At 39.9% G+C, this 22,392-nt stretch overlaps 1 protein-coding gene across 1 annotated transcript in view; it reads right to left on the minus strand.

Moving 5' to 3' along the window:
* LOC122786300 (CUB and sushi domain-containing protein 3-like) overlaps window positions 1–22,392 on the minus strand; it is a 303,505-nt gene that overhangs the window by 226,510 nt on the left and 54,603 nt on the right. The window contains exon 3 of the mRNA XM_044052500.1: window positions 9,081–9,303. Within this exon, the coding sequence (XP_043908435.1) occupies window positions 9,081–9,303 (223 nt within the window). The remainder of the gene's footprint in view (window positions 1–9,080; window positions 9,304–22,392) is intronic.

Consider the following 22,392-nt stretch of genomic DNA (forward strand, 5'->3'; position numbering starts at 1 on the left):
TGAGAGTTTATTTGGTTTTCCCAACATAACTTTTTGTCCAGCACCAGTCATTTTTCAACATAGTCCATCACAATTTTCTACATTGTTTCACAGGGATATCCAACAAGGGACTTACATTATTTATTGTGTGTATACAGTATGCATGCAACCACTTTAACCACTTGATTGCATTCCAGCAGATAAATAATGCATGTCCATGTAAAGCTAACCATGATTTAACGTCACCGGCTGCCCTAATAGTGATTAATAATTCATGTTTGAGTCGTACGTTACGACCAAAGACACTGAAACTGATTTCATGCAACAGAAACAGAAACAGATTCGGAGGCAAGTTGGTTTAGCCTCATCCATGTAAGTGTGCCGGGAGAAAGACCTTAAAAAAAGTCACAAAAAGGGGGAAAAAAAGAGAAGAAAATAGTTATCTTCCTTCCTGTCTTTTTAACCTGAGCAAAGCTATTTGGATCTTCTGACGCACACACACACAGACATACCTCTAACCCCCTACAGGGCAGAACTGATGCAGGAAGAGATGAAATACCACTACCTCAGGCGTAAACATACCTCAGTTAACACTCATATGAACCACTCACACACACACACACACACACACACATCTGCGTATAACACTTCTTGCCTACCAGCCGAAAGTGCAGCCAACATCAAAGACCATATTTGCTCATTTTCACACCAATCACACATGGCTGGCCTTTGTGTTCCTGCCTGTTTCCCCTCTGTGCCTGTGTTTTCCGTCTGCTTATGCGTGTATTTATGCAGCCTGTGTAAGTAAGAGACTGTGTTTACTTGTCTTAATGGGGTTGGGTTGGGTTGGGGAGGGGAGGGACGGGTGGGGATGGGGGTTAAAATGAAAATGAAACTAGCCAGGTGTGAAATTGTTGGTGTAGAGGATTGCAGATTCAAACTGGGTCAAATCAGGGACAGGTAGGTGGTTGCGGCACGGAAGGCGAAGCACGCAGATGCCAGGGGCCCATTGCTGAGAGTCAAACCTGAAAATGAGTTAGTCCACAGCAACAACAATTTAGTTTAAGCCCCCTTCACTTGTAAACTTGTGTGATTGGCTATGTACAGCAGACTGCAAGAATGTCAGGAAATGAAAAACACCAAAGGCCGGTTTCACGCTGGATTCATCCAGTTCACACCAGAGTTTGCCTTTGAATATCATAGAATATACTTTACATGCTCATCTGTATGACGCTGTGGATCAGTTGGTGCCTCATTTGACAATATGCTTCCACTTTGAAACAAGTAAGATCTTTTCACAGTATATTTTTGCTGTGAGACGTGCGATGTGCACGGGTTACTGTAAAACTAGGCGAGAGGTCCAGAAGGAGCTGGGAAAAGACTTGAGGGCGCTGTGAACGGTCTCATGTGTGCGTAAATGAAAAAAAAAAAAAGAGCACCCAGTGTGAAATAGGCCGAACAAATCCCCATAACACCAATTTGATAGCAGAGGCTTCATCGTTTCCCCTTTTTCCCCCCACAAGTTTTAAAAGTGATTAAGTTATATTGAGGGTTTAATTTGTAGCAGCTGAAAAATGGTTTGGTCTTCATGTCTGGTGGGCTCCCCATTTCAGCTGTGCATGTTTGTCTCTAAAAACGTTTAACCTGAAAAATGATATGACTAATTCACATTGGGATTTTTTTGGGCACATTTAAAGATTGTTGCTTTATTTGTTACCTTGCTTTATATCCTTAAATATCCTTCTGGGGCTTTCTCTTTTTTACTCATGCATTTCATCTAGAAATTCTAGCCACAGAGGTGACTATTAAAAACAATGACACGTGAAATGTCTCTGGTAATATGATTCTTCATATCTTTAAATGCCAAAGTACATGAAGCCATTTTTAGCAAATAATAAAGTTCACAGCAGACATGCCTTGTTGACACATACAGATTTTACAGGGAAGACTATTTAAAGTTCCATCAGAATAATTAAGCTCAGTCTGCCCTTTTATTGATCCTGTACATTAATGTCAATTGATTAATTTAGGGACGTTGGCAGTGTGATCATATGAGCATTACACATCTAATGTGTGGAAAACTGTCTTACAAAAGGATTCAATGCAACTCATTTAGTGATGTGCGTGTAGGAAATTGGGATTCTTTTTTGATAGTTAAATTAGTAATCCTAAATTTAAAAAAAAGGGAATAATACACAATGTCAGGGATAATTCAGCGCCCACAGAGACTCCACACCTAATCAACATTTCCCCAAAGGGCTGGTCAACCAAATCACCACGCAGTAATGAAGAAAACAGTCAGTACATTTCGACGCACAATTAAGTCGAGCTACGACTCTGCATTCCCTTACAAAACTGCTACTAGTGGGGAATCAATTTATTGAATAAAGTGTGTTTGCCTCTGCTACGCTATGTGGGACCATCATGCATTCTCTTGCAGGTTGTTTATATTAGGCAGTTTCCACTGTAGCTGGAGGCTAGTCGTTAGCATGTCAAGTGCCATTCATAAGTCTTACAGATGAACTTTGTTGCAGTTGTTTTCTCCTAATATTTATGAGTTTAAGCTGAGGGTCGGAACTGTGGCGCATTAGTGTGACTCTGTTTCAACTGACTATATATATATATATATATATATATATATATATATATATATATATATATATATATATATATATATATATATATATATATATACACATGTGTATATGTATGCTGTAGGAAATCAACTCCTGATCACATTATATATGTGATAATGTTTAAATGTATTTTTTATACCTGCTACATTGTTATTATTATTATTTTAATTACTTTTTATTTATTTGAGAACCTTCACATTCACCTCTAAGTTCTGTTTGTAGTAGGTGCAGCAATATTGAGCATTATTTTGTAAGAATTCTTACCTGTTTTTATTTGTTCAGGAAATTATGGGCAATTTGCCACTGTTATTTTTTTTTCAGTTCAGTCTGTTTCTTCATATAAGCTTGTCAGTAAATATTATAATATAATAAAATTTCTTGTTGTTTTCACATTTCTTTCCATACCGAAAATTTACAGAGCCGTGACATCAAAACTGAGGTGCGTCCTGAACCGCGAGTACGATTTGAGTCAGACTAATGGCGTTTTTTCCACGGTACAGTTGTTATAGCACTGCTCGGCTCAGCTTTGTTATTTGCTAGTACCTGGTACTTTTTTGATACCTGCTCTGGCGAGGTTCCAAGCGAGCTGAGCAGACCAAAATGCGACGCCAACAGACTGCCGGCCAGCGAGTGTCATCACTAGAAGAGTCACGAGTGCGACGTCCGACACCAGAATCAAACCAAACAATGCCGAACTGTCTATCAGTTAAAAAGAAAACATGTGAGTCTGGTGTATTTAGCGACGGCACTGCCAAAAAATCACTGCCGGCGAATTGTGAGCCAAGTCACAACCCGTTTGGTCGTATTTCAGCTCAGTGACTGTGTCAGACGGAGTCTGTGCTCCAGTCATGCAGGAAGTACTGAACTAATCTTTTTAATTAAGTGATTCTAGTGGCTCAGTACATCAAACCAAAAGCAACCAAAAGTGCCATAACGTATTAATATGTATTTTAAATGTCCTGGGTTGGACTATCGCCCTATGTCAGCTGAGATTGGCACAGCCCTCTGGCCAGGCCCTCTGCCCTCCACACTCTCTTCCAGTCCTGCCTCCCTCTCATGTAACCTCTGTCACTCACTGACTGACCTGCCTAAAGATGGAAACCTCCGTCTTGTCTCCTCCACCTGCCCAGAGACGCCCAGCCTGGCATCACAGGCACAGAGCTGCATTGATGACACATGACAGAAGGTTTCCCCGGGACCTAACCTCACCTTCCACTCTCGAGCAAAAACTTTGCTGATTTTTATTTGGAGCTTGTAAAAACATGACAGGTTTTACGATAGGAAATGTGCTTTCCAATACACATAGGGACTATGCTAGCAGCTCTCGATTATAAAATATGATTATAATATAAATCTGAAGTTAAATAAGTTTTTCATAGTGGTCCTTAAAGTGTCAGTTGGATCAAACTGAGAGTTTTGTTTTATCCTCCTACTAAGAGAGGGTCTTTCGCACATGTTGATCACATTAATCACATTGTGGGAGCGACCTCGCTGCTGTGGTCCAGTCAAAGGTGCTTTTTAAAGCTTCACTCAGTAAATAATAAATTACAGCTCCAAGCATGGCCGTTGGCTGTGAGTTGCTTCTCTCTAAATGAGTGGTTTGAGGAAAAACAAACCACAAAGGGTACATGACTCACATCCGAACTGCAGTGATTCATTTCACTGTTGTTTGCCGTTGTATCATAGATCAAATCAACGCCAGACAATCTAATCTAATCTTTATTTTCTAACGGGATTATCCGGATCAAACCTAGTGAGACTGTTGATGTGCGTTCGCACAAATGAAGTTTACTTCTGAGAGCACATTTCGCATGCACAAAGCAAATTTAGCCAGAAGAAGGAAGGAATGGACAGACTGACAGATTGCACTGATCAAATATTCATACAGTGACCTGACACAACTTTAGTAGCTTCTCTGCAAGTCTGACTTTGCACTTTCACTCTGTACATTTATATCTTTACTGTGCAGGGCGATGGCTATAACAGGACATCTTACATGATGCCACAAATAGTCCCGTGTCACACAGGGACAGTTCAGGTTTTTTGATGTGGGGTTGTTTAGGGACTTGCAGATATGTAGTGTGTTATGGACAGCTGACTGTGCTGCTCAGATGCTTTGTCCTTTCCATATTTACTTAGACAGCACAAACTTAAGGCCCTCGTACACTTCCCTGCACCCTGGTATACTCATGTGTCAGGTTACTGCTGTACCCACTTCACCATCAGGCGGTGATCTGGAGTCGGAGACAATGAGACAGCTCCCTCGGACACAAGCGGCTCACACGGGGCTTATACTCCACCAACCTAGTCTTTTGTTATGTGGTTTGAAATCTGGTTGTGTGTGTGTGTGTGTGTGTGTGTGTGTTTTTTCTTCTATTGCACTTGTACACGTGTGTCCATGTGGCTCTGGCTCAAAATCACCGGTATGTAACATACTGATGTTAATGTTCAGGTACCTTGTACAATCCCACTCCAACAGACGTGAACAATCCCTTTAATGACAGAGCGTAGACATACTGAATACTGAAATCAATCACAATTGTGACAATTACCAGAAGCTCTATGTCTCCATTCTAATATTGAAATTTTGCATTCCAGTCACACTGTAATCATAAATTCATTCATAAAAATCTCAGGTGCTCACTTTCCTAAATCTCACACACATCAATCTTGTTCCCTAAATGTGCTGCAACGTGTATTATCTGTCAAATTAAAGTTGAATTGTTAATGTCATTGTCTCCACCAGCTGTCATGGTTCTCATCTGTCCTATATTTTAAAATAAGATAACGTTTGCAGGTGTGGGTAGGGAGGTGTATTGTTATTCACAAAACAGACTAAAAGTAGTGTCTCACTAAGTGGTGTTTTTCTTTTCTTGAGTCTTTGCTCTCAATCATTCTTCTGAGAGTGATCGTCCTCTAAAACCCCTTCAGGACTTCATTTCAGAATTTTGTGACCAATGTTTTTTTTCCTCAACTATCAAAATACTGTGTTTTTGTCAAAAAAAAAAAGTCAAAATGTCAAAGTTTCTGAGTGTATGCAAGATAGTGTTTGCCCCATGCACCACTGGGATCACTTAGTTGTTTTTCTTGCATCTCATCCATCCCTCCATCCTCGATGACAAACACTGTGGTGCTCTCTTGGCGCGGATACATTATTATTATCAGACAGCTGTTAAATTCTCTTTTGAATTCTTCTCTTGCAGGTTTTAAATTTAATATGACAGCACATCAGTGAGTGACACAGGGGGGCGCTGACTGCAGGATGAAAGCAACTGGGGCAGTAAAAGAATGCAAATTTGCTTTCTTTCTTTTTTAAATAAACCAGTCAAAGAGCACCTTGTCTGTCAGCCTCAAAGCAATGAATGAACAACAATGATCAAAATCCTGCTCTGGTAGAAAAAAAAAAATGAATATATGGAAATGAAATGGAGTGCCAAATACACCACTTGTTTGTGCTGTATTTATTTAAGGTCATTTAGGAATTCAATGAGGCTGTTGAAATAAATTCCCCTGACATTCTTAAGTGCAGATTTGTTAAGCACTTATCACAAGTGACAAAACTGAACTGGCATTTCTGTTAAATGAAAAAAAAGAATGTTAGACGTTAAAACCAAATTATTATCACAAGCTGCAGAGCCAACATCATAATATGACAAGTGACCAATGAATAAAATTAACTTTTTTTTTTCTTTACCTACAAATGTAACCCTGACTGTTGACTCAATTAAAAATGTTGACATCAAAACAATCTGTCTTTCTTTTCTCAGCCTCCCTGTCACCTATATTTTTACTTTTTTTCTTTTCTTTTCTTTTCTTTTCTTTCCTTTCCTTTCCTAAAGCATATCTCCTTAGTGTCTCTGCTCTATTAATGAGCATGTTAATGTGCACACAGGTATCACATTGATTAATTAGGTTAATCTGGTGCCCGGGCAGCTGCGAAAGCAAAGCGTGCTCCACCTCATAATGACTTGAACGGGTAGCTATATAAGGGGAATTAAAAATACATATGCAATAACAGCAATACATGATCATAGATAATAGAGGGTGTGTGGTTGTGTGTGTGTGTGTGTGTGTCAATCATTTGCCTGTTAATGGATCGGACCTTTTAATCACCACTTTGGCCAGAGTTAGACAGCCGAGGTCATTTAGCTTAAATAATAAGGTAAATGCAAGCGTGCAGACAGTGTGTGAACTCATGACGCATGTGCCCATAAAGAACCTCATTTCCTGTTACATAAGAAATATATTTTTTATTTTATTTTTTTTAAAAAATCTCATGTCCAACCTCCCTTTTATTGTTCTCCTTTCTTCCACTCCCTTGTTTAATTAACTTTGTGTGGCAATTTGAGCCCTAAAAGCCACCACATTGTCCGAGAAAGGTTGATTATTGCAGCTGGCTGATTAGAAATTATGCCCATTGAACCAGAGGAACACGGTTCATTCCTCACGGAGGGAGAATTGCTTTTCAGCAAACGACCAAGTATCAAGAGGACTCATTTCATCTCCCTGCGACCCAAATCCTTTTTTGCTCAATTGAACCAAACCAGATTTCCATGCGTGGCTGTCTGTCAGTAGTTGCCAGAGAAATCCTTGTGTGACCTTTCCCTGAAACCCGTTGACAGCCAAGGCTCTTATTATTGACAAAGCAATTCTTGATGAAAGATTCTCTTGAGGTGACACTGAACAATAAGGGTCTAATAGGGTGTGTGGATTTAAAAAAAACCCCACCACACTTCTGTTCACTCCATTTTTTAAGTGTTCCTGAATTGCTCAGAAACCTGGCTGTGGTGAAAAGACCATTTAACATTATTTTGAAGCCTCAGACAATGTTTCATCAGTGCCCTGCTGGTGCAGGTTGGAGTTGTTTAGGCTGCAGTGATCAGATCTGATGTGAATGTGTCCATATTGACAAAGTCTAGTCTGGTGTTCCACATGGATTTCTACAGTTACAGGCCACGCCCTGGAAAAAAAGTGGTCTAAACAAAATCCTTGATTTCTTTCTACTTGGTTTTGAGGTTTTTTTTTGTTATTTTCCACTGGCATTGAAGCCACATTCCCCAAAACTCCTACTCTTTCTAATTTCTTCTGAACAGACACATCCCCCCAGATAGCTACCAGGCACTTAATCTCCTCATCCTTCCACACTCTGTTGTTGTCTTCCATTCTTTTACCCTGTTTTTTAAAAACGATTGTCCTCCACTGTGTCGATCGTTTGACACACCTAACGTCCGTCTCTACGTCATTGCTGTTGTTGTTGTTGTTGTTCGAGTCACACTGCGAGTGACCGAGACGTTCAGACTGAAACGGATCTGTAAAAATCCGATCTGGTTCTCATGTATTTTTTAGCTGACCAGACTGCCAGTAAATCAAGCTAGATACGATCTAGATATGCTTAAAAATCCAATTTGGGCTGCAGTATAAGTCAGCCAAAGGCCTTTGATTCAACCATTGGTCCATGAAAATACTGTACTGTTCTGAAGCTCTACCCATTAAAAAAAAAACAGTGCAAAACAGCGATGGGAAAACATTAAACCAAAAATACCAACTGCAAGATAAACAAAAAAGCTCCAACTTTCTAGCAAATTAGTGGACTTTCAGTGCCAGTAAATGCTTCAGTAACTATGTTTTTGTTTTGGCATGTGCCCTGTAAATGAACTGTCTTTTAGGGGTTTTCCAAATACAGAGCTTTCCTCGCCAAATTAGCAGAGACTGATCTGTGTAGAAAGTGCCTCTGCATTAAAAAGACGGTCCAAGAGGAGGTTCTTCTTAGATTTACGAGTATTTTAATTCAAAAGAGTGTTCGAGGTGAAAGTCAGCATTCTTAAGATCCAAAATGAAAAAAAATAAGGCCCTCATTTTCTGTTAGTTGATCGTCTGTGTTGCTTCCACACCTGAGCGATGAAGAGAAGCTTTATGCAAGGACCGAACACAGCTGTGAGTCTGTAAAAACCTGGACACATCTTTGTAATCCTGGTGGAGCTTTTTAAATTTACTAACAAGAACAAACTGTCATTCCTAGTGAGCATGATTGAATTGCCATGAAATATTTTTGCCTGCCATGTAACTATTCTGTTTCAATTGACCTAAGTGAAACTGAAAGGCTACTTAAATCTCAACCCTCATTGGTGAGTTGCATCGTGACTTTCTCATTAACCGGACGTCGACAAAATCACGTAAGAAAATTGAAAAGAAGAACAGAAACAAACTGTGAGTGAGCACAGCAACTGACAGATGCTATGAAGTACAACCCGATAAAATGGATAAAATCATAAGGCAAAGAGAGTTCCAAGGCTTTTATGAAATGAGTTTCTTTGTTGGTGCTATTTTGGTGGTGCCACCTAAATAAATAAATAAACCACAGTGGCAGTGATTGAACCTTTGGGATAATTCTGGTAATGAACAGTATGCGATTTTCATCTTTATCTAAAAGAATATGTTTTTTGAGGGGTTAAATAAAAATCCTACCTGGTCCTGAAGTTCGCAGGGTGGGGATGTCCATCATACAAGGACAAGAAGTCATATTCTTCTTCTATGGCAAATGACAAGAAGATGAGCTGGATTCTACTTCCTTCCTCCCCGACTATGACCCAGGTGCAGTTTGCCCCATTGGGGTAGCCGTAGGGAAAACCAGGCGACTCTATACTGCCATTTCTGCCTTTCAGTGTGCCGCCACATGTGTAGATAAAACCTGATGGAGAGAAAGGAAAGATTCACATTAACATAAATGCATTTAATTAAGTTCAGAGTACATTCTACACAAAACACAACAGTGCAGAGACAATAACATGACACAGTGATTACTCTTGGTCAGCATGTGTTTTAGTACCGCGTGTGAGACCTGCTTTAATTATGACAGGGACTGAGCATTCATATAAAAACACACATGCACGTCGGCACTATTTGAAAAGCACACACAGCACTTATGGGGCTCAACAGTGCTCCATGCTACTTCCAGTAATACACTTACTTTTTTTAATAGATTTAATTAATGCTGCTAACCTGCCGGCCCAGTCCAATATTAGTGGCCCACTATTAATTTATTAGAGGGTTCAGTGCTGACAAGTGTCAGTACAACCCTGAAGTGTATTAAAGCTTTACATCAACATAGGGATAGGCCACACCTCAGCTCCAGTGACGATAAGAAGGTCAGATTTTGTCACGACGCGGAGGTCGGTCTGCTCATTCATATTTTCATTCATTCAGCCCAGTTGTTTGTGCATATACATAATTTACATGGATTTTCAAACCATGCAATACCGGCCTCGTTTCTCCTGACTACTCATCCTCCCCACTCACAATCTTGTTCCCCAGTCCCACATTAGCTCCACAGTATACAGAATATACACAATTTGTCTTTGTTCTGTTATGGTTTAGCTTTCCAGCTTTCTGCTCTGCTTTTTGCCCGTTTGTCTGTTTTGATCCTGATTGTGTTTTGGACCTTGTCTGGGTTTTTTTGGGGGATTTTGCTTTAGTCTGACCCTTTGTACTTTTCTTTGCCGGTTTGATCTTTTGTATCCGTTTTCTTATAACATTATTTTAAAAATCGAAAGTTTACTTTTACATCTGCCGTGCGAGTCATGCTTTTTGGATGCCTCTGAGAAACCTGCCAGCACTTTGCCTGTACATAACCTGATTCTTTGATGGTGATGTTTGTGATCAACCTATAACACCATGATCAATCGGACTTTATGTGTACGTCAGCTGAGTTTTGTAGTTGCTGTAACCAGCTACTGTTTTTCCTTGGAAGACCAGAAAGAAGAGCAATAAGAGAAAGAAATAGCCCAAGTCTTTCAATGTTTTTCAGGCGGTAAAAAGCAGCCATTGTCATGTTAATAATATGGGTTCGAGAGCCAGAGCTTTGAGCTTCAGGTCCAATAAGTAAAACCTCAGTATTGTCCAGGCTGAGTTGTAGAAAAACATTGCCATCCATAATTTCATGTCTAAAATTATAGTTACAAAGGCCCTGTGTCATCAGGAGAAACAGATATGCAAATCTGTGTATTGCCTGCATAGATGGAAACCTATGTCTGATGACATTATCAGGTGGTAACATGTAAAAATTAAAAAACATAGGACCTAGATCTAAGCCCTGGGGAACACCACGGTGTAATTTGTAGCTACTGGACAAGTGTTCATCGATGATTGTCGTAAAAATCTATGGTAAAGTTATGGTAGTATATCACAGAAAGTTTTAGAGCTTACTTTTAGTGCAGCAAGAATTATAATCCTATCTACAATGAGACCACAGGGCGGAGTCTGGTGGAGAACAGCATCAAGTGTGATGGTTTTAATCCAGGTCCACTGACTGACTGGATACTCCCCACTGAGCTACCTTTCCACCTGACTCAACAGTTTAAGGAGATCAGCACTCTTCGGTGTCTCAGCAGCAAACAAGGATAGCTTGTTCTTTGTTTTTTGCAAATCCAATATAGACATGTCTGAATACAAGGCAACAGTAAGCCTGTGTCAGTCAGCTTTGACAAAGCCTATAAACAATTTATAACAGGGGGATATAAACATTTTTTAGACACTTAAATATGAATACACTCATTGTGTCTGTCCACATGAGGAAATGACAGATGACAAACTCTTGTTTGCACTATGCTGCATCAAAGACAGCGAATAATTCATGCAGGAGGAAGAGTGCACACTAATACATCTTAATAAGCTACTATTGGCTTTTCATTATATCCCTTTGTGACAGGCAGTCAGGGAGAGGTGGAGGAAATAGGAGGGGAGGAGTAGATGCACAGCTAACAGCCAAATTAACTCCAACAGGTGTTACACTGACTTTTTCTCTGCACAAGACAAAAGCCCGGCATACCACCACCAAAAATCTTTAAAATCCAAAAAGAAGTCAGTAAATTGGTTACAAAGCGGTAGGTAGTTTTTTGCACCACATTACATCGGTACTGCATATTTACAGAATTCCCACATAAATAATAATTAGATACAACACTTGGACTGGTTGAGTGGTATTGGTGCTACAATAATGAGGCGATGCAATAAGGAATTGTTTATTTGCAGAATACAGTGAGGATGCCGTGTCTGTTTTCATCCGTTCACAGGCTGTGTGTACTGATTAATGAGAAGACAAGCTAATTCCGCCGCTATACTTATTCTAACTCTCTCCGGGTTACAACACCTGCTAAATGCCTAAATTGTAAAATGCAAATGTAATTGATCTCTTTGGTCTTTTGCGGTTCACATCAGGATCGCTATCTTCTCCCTTTGATCTTAATGCTGCTTTTATTTCACCACAGGTGCTCGGCGAAGGAGGCGTCCAGGAGCGAAGTCGGTCCTGAGCGTTTGTTTTGATGCTCTATCGATCCACAGCGGAGGAACCGCCCGACAGGGGAAGGCAGGCTGCAGCGTCAGCTTGCAGAGCGAAAACACCTCGGGTAAGCTGGTGGGGATTTAGCATCACCCTACTCAAGGACACTACAGCAGAAAAGAAACTTCTTACTGTATTAGACTTCTTATGTCCTCTTGCTTTGGGGATCACATAGTAAATCACTACACAGCATAGACCACACCTCATCTAAACCAGATCATTCTTCTACATTTGGAATGTGCTTGTGCAGTGTGATGAAATGTATGTGCACACTACAGTATGTCATTACTGCTCTAAAGTAGATATAAAAAGAAAAGTAAAATGGTGTACAAGCGTATTTAAAGCTGCAGGCCTGTGGTGTGTTATTAGTGTATGGTTGGGAATTGCCGTGTATGTGTTAAGACCTTGAATTCAAGGGTCTTAACTGATCCTCCTTGGAGAGCAGAGCTTAAATCAGGGTGATCATCCCACTGCCTTTCATGTTTATGAGCCTTGTTATTTACCATAGCAGCTGGGGCCACAGGGACAGCAGGCCGATCCCACCGCATGCTTTTTCAACCAATTATCCCGGACAGAACCCTGACCAAAAATGGGATTGTGCAGCGTGTGTGTCTATATTTGTGCATGTTACTTTGCCCAACATTCATTTAGCCAGACAATTCCAAGACCATCACAGCAATAGACATAATGACCAATGGCAGCCTGAGTTGCAATTAAGGGCCTGTATCGTTGTCCCTTCACAACCAATCACAGCTGAGACGTTGAGAAACCAGCGAGTACAGGCAAATGTGACACACAGCCAACACATATGCTGTATATGCACAAAGATGCACATTATGCAGTGTGGTGTATAAAAAAACAACAACATACAACGTTTGTTTCTATTTGCCTACGAGGAAACAAAGGCTGGCAGCCCTACCTGCATTTTTCCTATCAGACACTGCAGAAAAAGGATTGTGCATAGCACAGCAAAAAAAAAAAAAATTGAACTGCCACTGCCGTCTTGGCACAGTTCAAAAAGGGAAAGATCCATGTGGTTCCCAACAGGAATCAAATTTTATGTTCAAAGTTACGAGAGGGGATTTATGCCCGAGACACAAGGGTGGTTCACCAAAGAGTCACTCACTCAAAGCAAAGAGCCACACATACTGTATGTGAACATCTGATGTTTGTCATTTTTGATAAACTCAGTGGTGAAACTATCCATGCATGTTCAGGCATGAGTGTTGCTGCTCAGGATAAAATGAATCATATGTAAAATACAAAATGCTGTGCCAAGGATTATGGCTACAATGGATGTGGGATGTTTATATAATGTTAATTATGGTATGTAGGCTTTGAGACAGTATCTAAAATTTAAACTTGATTTGTCTCAAGTGATCGGACGATCAAACTGACATTAAATGTGTACTTCACAATAAATGCAAAAGGTGAAGTACATTAATATAACAATAACTGCAATTTTTTTCACTGTAATAACCCATTTCTGAAGAGATTATATTACATGTTTTGAACCTATTTTAAATGTTATGTCCATCATATACTTCTTGGATGGTTTCTTTTTTTTAAACAGTGTGAATTATCTGAAGAAAAACTATGGATTTAAAGAAACTGTGACTCAATATTCCCTACAGCCAAACATAGAGAGTTATTACTGAAGAACAAATGAATGATTCCTCCAGAAAAAAAAGCAGACTCACACAAAAGTCCTATTTTGTTAAAATTACTGTTGGCAGGCTGTAAATTATGCAAAATATGAAGTGGAGCTGGAACTTTATTAACGCAGTGATGCACTTGGCCTTTTAATGAAAACCCCAGCAAGAATAAAAAGTCTTTTCTTAACAGTTCTTAAACAGAACATGCATTTTCAAAAATCCATGGGTAATTTCTTGTGGAAATGGAAACTACTACAGATAAATGATTGAAAGTAAATATTATTTTCCTCTTCGTTTTTTATCTGCATCTTTAATATTGCTGTTTGTAGCCTATTGAGTAGCTTGTCGGTATGTTTACATAAAGTTGGTCAAGACTGAGGGACAGGCCATAAGTTGTGCCATAAACACAGTGAAAATGATCGTTAACTCCAATGCCCTGTTTTGTAGCATCCATATTGACTGTAGTGTAATAGCAATACCATAGCTTACGTTATAGAATAAACTAACCATCAGTAGCATAATGTATGCTTTTGCACTGGTGTTTCCTGGTTTGTTCATAAACTCATAATAAAAACAACTCATTCACAATATTTTCCCAGTAAAGCAAATAGAAGAAGTACAATATTACAGACAGGTTTTTTGTTTTTTTCCTCACACTTCAGATGCTGAAAGACAAAATCAACTTACTCAGCAAACAAAGTCAAAAATTACAAATAATAATAATAATAATGCTGTATTTTTGTTGCCGAGTCACTGATTCAATGTGTTTCTCTAGATTTACCTTTCAGCAGCATATCTTGACATAATTCCTTCAACATTTTATTTAGGTTGTATATAATGTGTGATGTTTACAGCCTACATAGGAGATACACACTATGTGAGGTCATCACATTTTATATAACCTTAAAAGATCGCCTCTTATTCTTTCTAGTTTAAATGAAGTGAATTCATTAAACTGAAAAATTAGGACGGAGAGTGGGAGTGAATAGAGTGCAGAGATGGAAGGCAGAATAAACAGAGAGAAAAGGACAGATTTCCCCTCGTTCATCATTGCAGGAAGAATGAAAGGATGATTTAAAAGTCATCACTCAGGGGGACCGCGGCGAGAGAGTGTAGGAGGAAGGGCATGAAGAGAGAGAATGAAATAGAGAGCGAGAAGGTAGAGAGAACCACAAGGAGGAGAGAGACAAACAGCGAGAAGGAGACGGGGGTAAAAGAGAGACTAATTATGCTGACTACCAGACCGAAACTGACAGCTCTCACCACACACACACACACACACACACAGTGAGAGAGAGAAGCACAGGGTCACATAAAGACAGTCATGTTTGAACACACTTACACACTTGGAAGCCCACACAAACTCATGCATGTGCACATGACTTCAGAAAACAGATGCCCACAAACAGATGCTGGAATACACAAACGCTCACACACACTAGAGGTCGACTAATTAACTTTTTTTGCAGATTTGTTAAGCTTAGATAAGCAGCTACAAGATGCATTCAACAAACTTCATAACATCCATCACCTCTTCAAACACACATGTTGCCCTCTAACTATAGCTAAGCTTAGTTAACTTAGTGGCTAATTTGGTAGTTGGAGAAGAAGTTAAATAGATTACATTTATTTTTCAACACTTTCACTGATATTTTTTTTTATAACTTATGAAACTGTTTTTTTATGAAATGTTCTTGGAATATTGACATTGACTGACATTTTTTAATTTCTTGTTTTGGGAATGGGGTACCGGCCGATTAGTTGGCTGTCAGACTTTTGATGCTTCAATCTATTGTTATTCTCTCAGTGTATAAAAAAATCACAAGTAGTCGACCTGAAAAAGCGAGAGCACAGCACAGGGTCACAAGCTGACAGCCCTAATCAAACACACATACACTGAGGCCCACACTACCGGTGCTCACAGACCCAAACATTATTCCATACATCGACACACACACATCGACAATCCTTCACTTATTTTCTGGTGTGTTTGGGCGCTGACTCTACTCTTTATTCACCACACCCTATGCAAAAACACAAACTGTATAGAGGGAAAAGGGAATAAAATAGTTAAATGAATACATAAATAAGAAAAATCAAGAGCGCTGTCCATAAAATGACATATTGAGAGGCAGAGGATTTCAGCACTACTTTATCAGACATTTGACAACACTGCACACCTGGAGTGGAGCGTTTTAAGAGGGCATGAAACAGTTTATTGCCATTAAACCAGGTCCCTCCGAGAATCCAAAAAATGCTGCAGAAGCAAGGTGAGTACAGGTGCCACCCTTCATAAAGAATATAAACTTTTTAGAGGCACCTACCGAGGCTGCAGGGCATGTGGGTTTGATACTAGAAGTATTTTTTGGTGGGTATTTGTGTAAAGTGGGGCAATTCCCACCCCAAAGATTTAAACATAGTTAATTGGCAAACAGTAAAATGTTTGTGGCTGGACTGGATAGCTCCCAGGTGTGAATAAATGCACTAGTACTAATGAGGTTTATCTGGAAAAAAGAGGATGCATGCTCAGCAAAAACCTGTCCGGATAAAAAGAGCTTAAAGACAAAGGAGAAATTCTGCATCTTGAAATGAGTAGAATTAATGAACCTGGGTTTGCATTACAGGCTTGATCTCAAAGCAACATATCACCGGGAATGTCTTATTACACTGCAGAAAGAAACCACAGAATCTTAACAAGTAGTTCATGTTGGAAACTGTCACACCACCTTAAAGGCAGACTGTACTGTCATATGGTATGGAGCACATTAACAAATGCTTTCCTGCTTCTACACAAAAAGAGTACCTGGATCTGTGTATGTGGAGTTTGCGTGGGTTCTCCCCCCTCACAGGTCTTAAATAAGCACCGTGTTATAAACTGGGGATCCATGCAGGATGTTTAAGAAGCACATTGTTACCTTGCAAGCATCAGCAAAGAAGAAAATATCTGCTGCCGTGAAAACAATTGTGAAACTGTGCCCCATAGGACTGTTATCATCTCTGCAGTGTCTTTACATCTGATAAAATTTCAAAATAGACATTTCCATTTCATTATTTTACCAGCAAAAAAACCACCCCACTTGTACTTGTATGCACTACACGCTTAGCCAGAGTACTAACACATGCTGGAAAACAACAAACCTTCAAAGGCAGTGAGTAGAACATCATCTCACAGGCAGTGAGGTTATCTAAATGCAACCACAAGTCATATGTAAATGAATAAAAATCTGCCACTGACATACTATAAACTGTATAACTTGAAATAAGCTTAAAGATTTCAATGAAGTGAAATCACTTTCTACAAGGAACCCCGTGATGAATACAGCCATGTTTACATGATGGTGACCGCTTAATGAGGAAAGAGTGAAATTACCCTATTATTCATTTATATGGGACCCTTGGTGCCCCCTCAAGGTTGCTAGGTGTCCCCGGTTTCTACTTGGGTGGGGTAGCAATGGCTCCCTCTGTCATATGTGTGTGGGTGAGCACAAATTCTGTCATATGAAATATTATTTTTGTCCTCAGCAGTATAGTGATATTACACAAGTCCAGGTAAATAAAAACAAAAAACGCTGTTTAAATCTCTTCCATCTCTCTGCGGCGCTCACTGTGTCTCCATTCCACGTTTGTCAGCCTCTTGCTCCTCCCCACTCTGCCTCTGGGGGCCTCAGTGATACCAGATTCCCTTAAAGGGCTATTCCCTCTAATCTCAAAGCCTCTCATTTATGATTAAAGAATGGCTTTCCCGGCGGAGTAAACTGACCCATCAACCCCGCTCCAGACAGAGAAGCCATCCAATCATTATTCAGATCATGGCTGCATCAAGCACCATGCTCAAAATGAAATGTGTATTTGAGCACTTGAGCATGTGCGTGAATATTAGTGAATATAAATGAGCTGTTCATGTCTGTGGAAATGTTGAAGTAGATCTTACTTGCGCGGGTTTCAGGGAACAAGTGTGGGAGGGAACCCAGAGGAAGGCTGTGGTGACAACGTAACAGAAAGGTAGACAAACTAAAAGCTTAAAGGGCGACAGAATGAAGAGTTGAGTGGCAGGGGCAGCCTGAGAGAGAAAGACATAACGATAGAGAGATAGCCGAGGCAAAAAGGCAATAGGGAGAGACAGAGCAAGAGAGAGTAAGCATGTTTGAAATGTCCCATTCGCTCTTGCTGTCAAGAATGCTTGTCAGCCAAGAATTAGACTGCTCCACACTGCCGCTGACTGACAGTCAGCCTGCGGTCTAGACTATACCCTGGAGTGGTTGAGGCTAAATAAGGGAAATGGCTACAGAGAGACAGAGGGAACACACCGGGCTGAAAATCAATTTATAACACTGTCAGTCAGAGCCAGGAGGGGACGATGGAGGTACAGAGAGAGGGGAAGAGAAGGAGAACAAGAGCAACAGGGAGGCAAGGATAAGAAAAAGGGGACACACATAAAAGGGAAACACAAAGACAAGATCTGAGCCAACGGTAAACAAACGGGACTGATTGAAAAAAAAGATGAGAACTGAGGGGACTCTTTGCTGTTGTGATGGGGAATCAGATAGAAAGAGGAAGTGGCAGAGGTAGAAGTAAATCACACACATGTAAGTAACACGTCTCAAGTTAACCTTCAACTCTAAAGCAAGTCCTAGGTTTCTGTGGTGAGGATCCCATGTGAAATCAAGCAACTGTTTACATGCTAATCATGTCTGACAACAGACTTCTAAGCAGTTCTGACTAAGAACCCATGCAGTATCTGCGTCACTGTTAATCTAAGTAATATGAAATAACCCATAATCACTAGTCATATTGTACTTGTGTCACTTTTTAATCACAACACTATTGTTCAAAATTGCCTGGTGTAGAAATAACATGGTGTAATTGCATGTATTAAACACCTACTTTAAGAAACTTGAATACAGGGTTTGTTACCTCTTTTCATTGCTAAATTCATTATGCAACACAGCCCCCCGTGACTCAAAATGTGAAATATTACAGAAGACAATTTAATTATACTAACTTGTCTCTCAGCACAAAGGGATGTATTAGAGGATCAAAGCAAAGTGTCCAAAGGAGAACACCTTCACTGCCTCCCTGCTAGAAACAAAACTTACCAGAGCAGGGATAAACATGGAGTCAAAGGAGAACTTGTGACTACAGATGGACATTCCATGCAAAAACACTATTGGAAAGTCACATCTATGTAGTCGAATTATCAAAAAATCAGTCCTTGAGCCAGCGGTTCATTTCAATGAGAACACCGGAAACTGAGTATAAGCGGGGATGTTCACCTGCGACAAGGTCGCTGCCAAACTATAAATATGTCATATCTTGATAAATAAATCCCATTTTTTAATTCTAAATGGATCATTTCTCACCCCAAACAATCTTAAAATGTCTTAAAGCATTTGTGACACAGACAAAGTTTGATTTCTAGTTGTGTGTTTTCTCCATAGCTAATACAGATGCCTCATGATCACAAGAATATACTCTCTAAGTCCCGCCTCTGAGATCCGCCTCCATCTTGCATCTCACAGACAAACCCTTCTCGTCCGATGTGATACTGAATACAATACAGTGGTTCCTATGAAAATCAGGGAAACAGTCACGCACAATAATCGGCCTTTAAAAATAAAATGATCATCGATTATTCGACATTCATGATCTATCCCTATTTAAGAGTGTTGCAAAACAGTACAAATGTATTGGGAACAGTGAGACTAAGTAGGCAAAATTCGATGGTGACTCAGGGAAACAAAAACTGTGTTGAAATGATGTAGAATTAAAATTAAATAGCAGAAACCTTAGATTGTTCTGTGTAGTTTTAATGCTTTATTTTAGACTGTTGCCACCTACTATACCTACATGTACCAGCTGTTAGTACAAAAAACAACACTGTTGACGCAATAGCTGGATGACACAACAGAACACCCAGTTAAAATGAATGAAACTCCTGATTTAGTCAACAGGGTCAGCCCTTTAGCACTTAAGTCTCCTATTAAAAGAGTTGAAATACCAAAGTTGTTTGTTAACCTTTCTCAATTTGACAGCATTCTCTGTCCCAGCGGACTACTGTTGTCAAGAGTTATGCTGAGTAACAGAATTATTGGGCGAATTGCAAGCTCAGCATAAGCCCAGGTGTTGGGTCTATGGGTTTGAGAATGAATGAATATGCTTTATATCATTCTGCAAACTTGAAGGCTGGACTTAACTTTTGTGAACTACTGTACCTTGATCCCACTAATGACCTTTAATTTAAGCAAGTCTGAAGAAGACCTTTGTCTAATTTTAATTATATTTTCTTTTCTTTTTGCTGCACAGCTTTCTCCATCTCATATATCTCCTCCATGACTGTGAAGCAGTGTAACAGCAGCTGGAAGGTGTTTATTGGGTTCACTTTCACAGCTGTGGTTGACTTTAGAGAGAGCAGGAGGGTATGAGGAAGACAGAGACGTCATAACTGCCAAGCTAAGCTAACCACTAAGCTACAATAACCACTGAATGTGATTTTAAAGTAAATTACATTTAAGTGCTGGTAATTGAGGGTGATGGCTGTGATCGGTTAACAGAAAATGAGTGCATAGAGCTCGGCGCCTATCAACCGCCACGTTGGGAGCCTACGATGCGGAGTGAATATATGTGATCCTTATAATGCCCTGGTGTGATTTTTACCAGTTTGTAAACAGGTGGAGAGGACATTATTCCAGACCTGCTGTATCCTGACATCTTCAAACTTCCTGATTAACTTCCCTTCATTTTACTCCAAAGGGTCACTGAAAGTTTACAAGAGCCTGGAGGGAAACAAATGAACACAATCTGGCTTTGTGACGATCATTCAACTCTGGAGTCCAACGGCTAAAGATAGTGTTGTTGTCACTGGAAAGTGTCACGTTAGCATTAGCGACGGGCAGTCTCTCTGTGGGGATCCGGTAAAATTTTCTCCCATTAGTCTGTTTCCATCTGCTTTGGCATCCCAGGGCACAATAGCTATGAACAATCTTCACTTTTATGATGAAAAACAGCTGGCGAAGAGACGAGTTGTGTGACATATTGCCTGATTTACATGTTGACTAGTAAATATGTCTATAGAGGTAAACATATGTAGTATTGGTTTGTACTTAAAAACAGCAAAATGAGTTGTTACTGTGTGAATACAGGGTGAGGTCACGTCCTGTGACGTGCAAAATTCACAATTTGAACATGCCTGTTTTTAAATATGTGTCAGTCTCACTGGGGTCCACTCACGTTTGGTGTGCTTAACTGTCTATTATTTTGAGACTGTCCCTCCTTAACTGTATTGGACTTTATAAAAAAGATTATTTAATGGCCTATTGGCATTTTTTCCTAGTATCTTAACTTAATGATTTTAAACTAGTTCTTTAAAATGCTGCTAAGTTAGTGATTGTCACTAAACACAATTTCATTTTGTAGTGTTAGTTCATTTTTTTTTTGTTTGTTTGTTACCGTGCCCGATGTCCAGTCCTCCTTCCTCGTTTGACCAAAAGCTGTGGCTGAGGGTGGAGCCTGGCTAAATGCAGAGGTCCTGGAACTGGACCGAACCAACAGCTGACAAGCAAAGGGGGTTATTTTTTCAACAAAATCCTAGATTCCTTCTCCCTTTGACGGCCTGGTCCATGACATGTAGGAATATGCAATGACAATGAAGTACCTCCCTACCTATCACGCGCTATTGCAGAAGACCTAAAATGATATCTTTTGAAACCATCAATTCACAGGAAAATGTTTACTGCTGCTATAACTCAAGTAGGTTCATTTTCCCATGTACTTGACATCTTTTTGGAGTCTCTCCCTGGTGGCTAACTGTTTCTTCAGTCACTTCCTGGGTTTCAAAGTGGAAGACTATGTCCATGTCACTTCACCAACATTAAATGATTAAGTATGCGGCAACAGTCTGATGTTGGATTCTGCATGTGACAGTTTCTGAACCCTTTTTCTAAAAAAAACATCAAACTAAACAATAAGCCAGACATGCGGGGGTGAGAAAGAATCACACCAACAGTTTTGCCTTTAGATGTGGGGCTCTGCTTTTACATGACCTAGATCATCTTAAGCATAATCCAAACCTTTAACAGCCATCTGAGTCTCATAAAAGGAAAGTAGGACATTTTAGTTTATAAATTACTATTACCATAAAGTGTATACTCTTCCTTTGGGAGAAGTGAGCACAACACGCAAAGCTATTGCAGGTTAAAATGTACAAGATATGCTAAATGACAACAATATGTCATGCAAAAGTGCATTTGTAGCTGCGGCATGTTGGTTTTAATGGCAGCGGGCTAAACGGCAGATCTCTGGCATTGCTAAACCACAGCAGTGTACAGGAGGGGGGAAGGTGCAGTAAGCAGTGAGGACAGGAAGTGGGAGTAAGCATGTACTCACTTTAGCTAATACATTTAAAAGAGAATCTACTCTCGAAGAAAGTGGGTCACTGAGAGCAGGTGAAGAATGCAAAGCAGAGGGTATTATTTTGGCAAATGGAGGCTTGTGTTCAGATGTGAGTGACTACTTCTGTCTATACTGGATTTACATATCAGAATGTGATATTTGTGCTTTGAAAAAAGCAGCTGGGCAGCATGAGGGAAACAAGTAGATAGGTAGAAGGAGAATTAGTGTGGTTTCTACAGTAAAATGTTTATAATCAATTCCATTAATCAGCTTATCATACTCAATGCATCCTCCCTCGTCCCCTTTCCCATGTATCTATGTAAACATAGATACTATAAAACCCACACTGACTGGCAGATACTACAGCATGAAGGATTAATGAGACAGAGACAGACAGGGA

Source organism: Solea senegalensis, linkage group LG20, assembly GCF_019176455.1.
Source record: "Solea senegalensis isolate Sse05_10M linkage group LG20, IFAPA_SoseM_1, whole genome shotgun sequence".
NCBI classification, from domain to species: domain Eukaryota; kingdom Metazoa; phylum Chordata; class Actinopteri; order Pleuronectiformes; family Soleidae; genus Solea; species Solea senegalensis.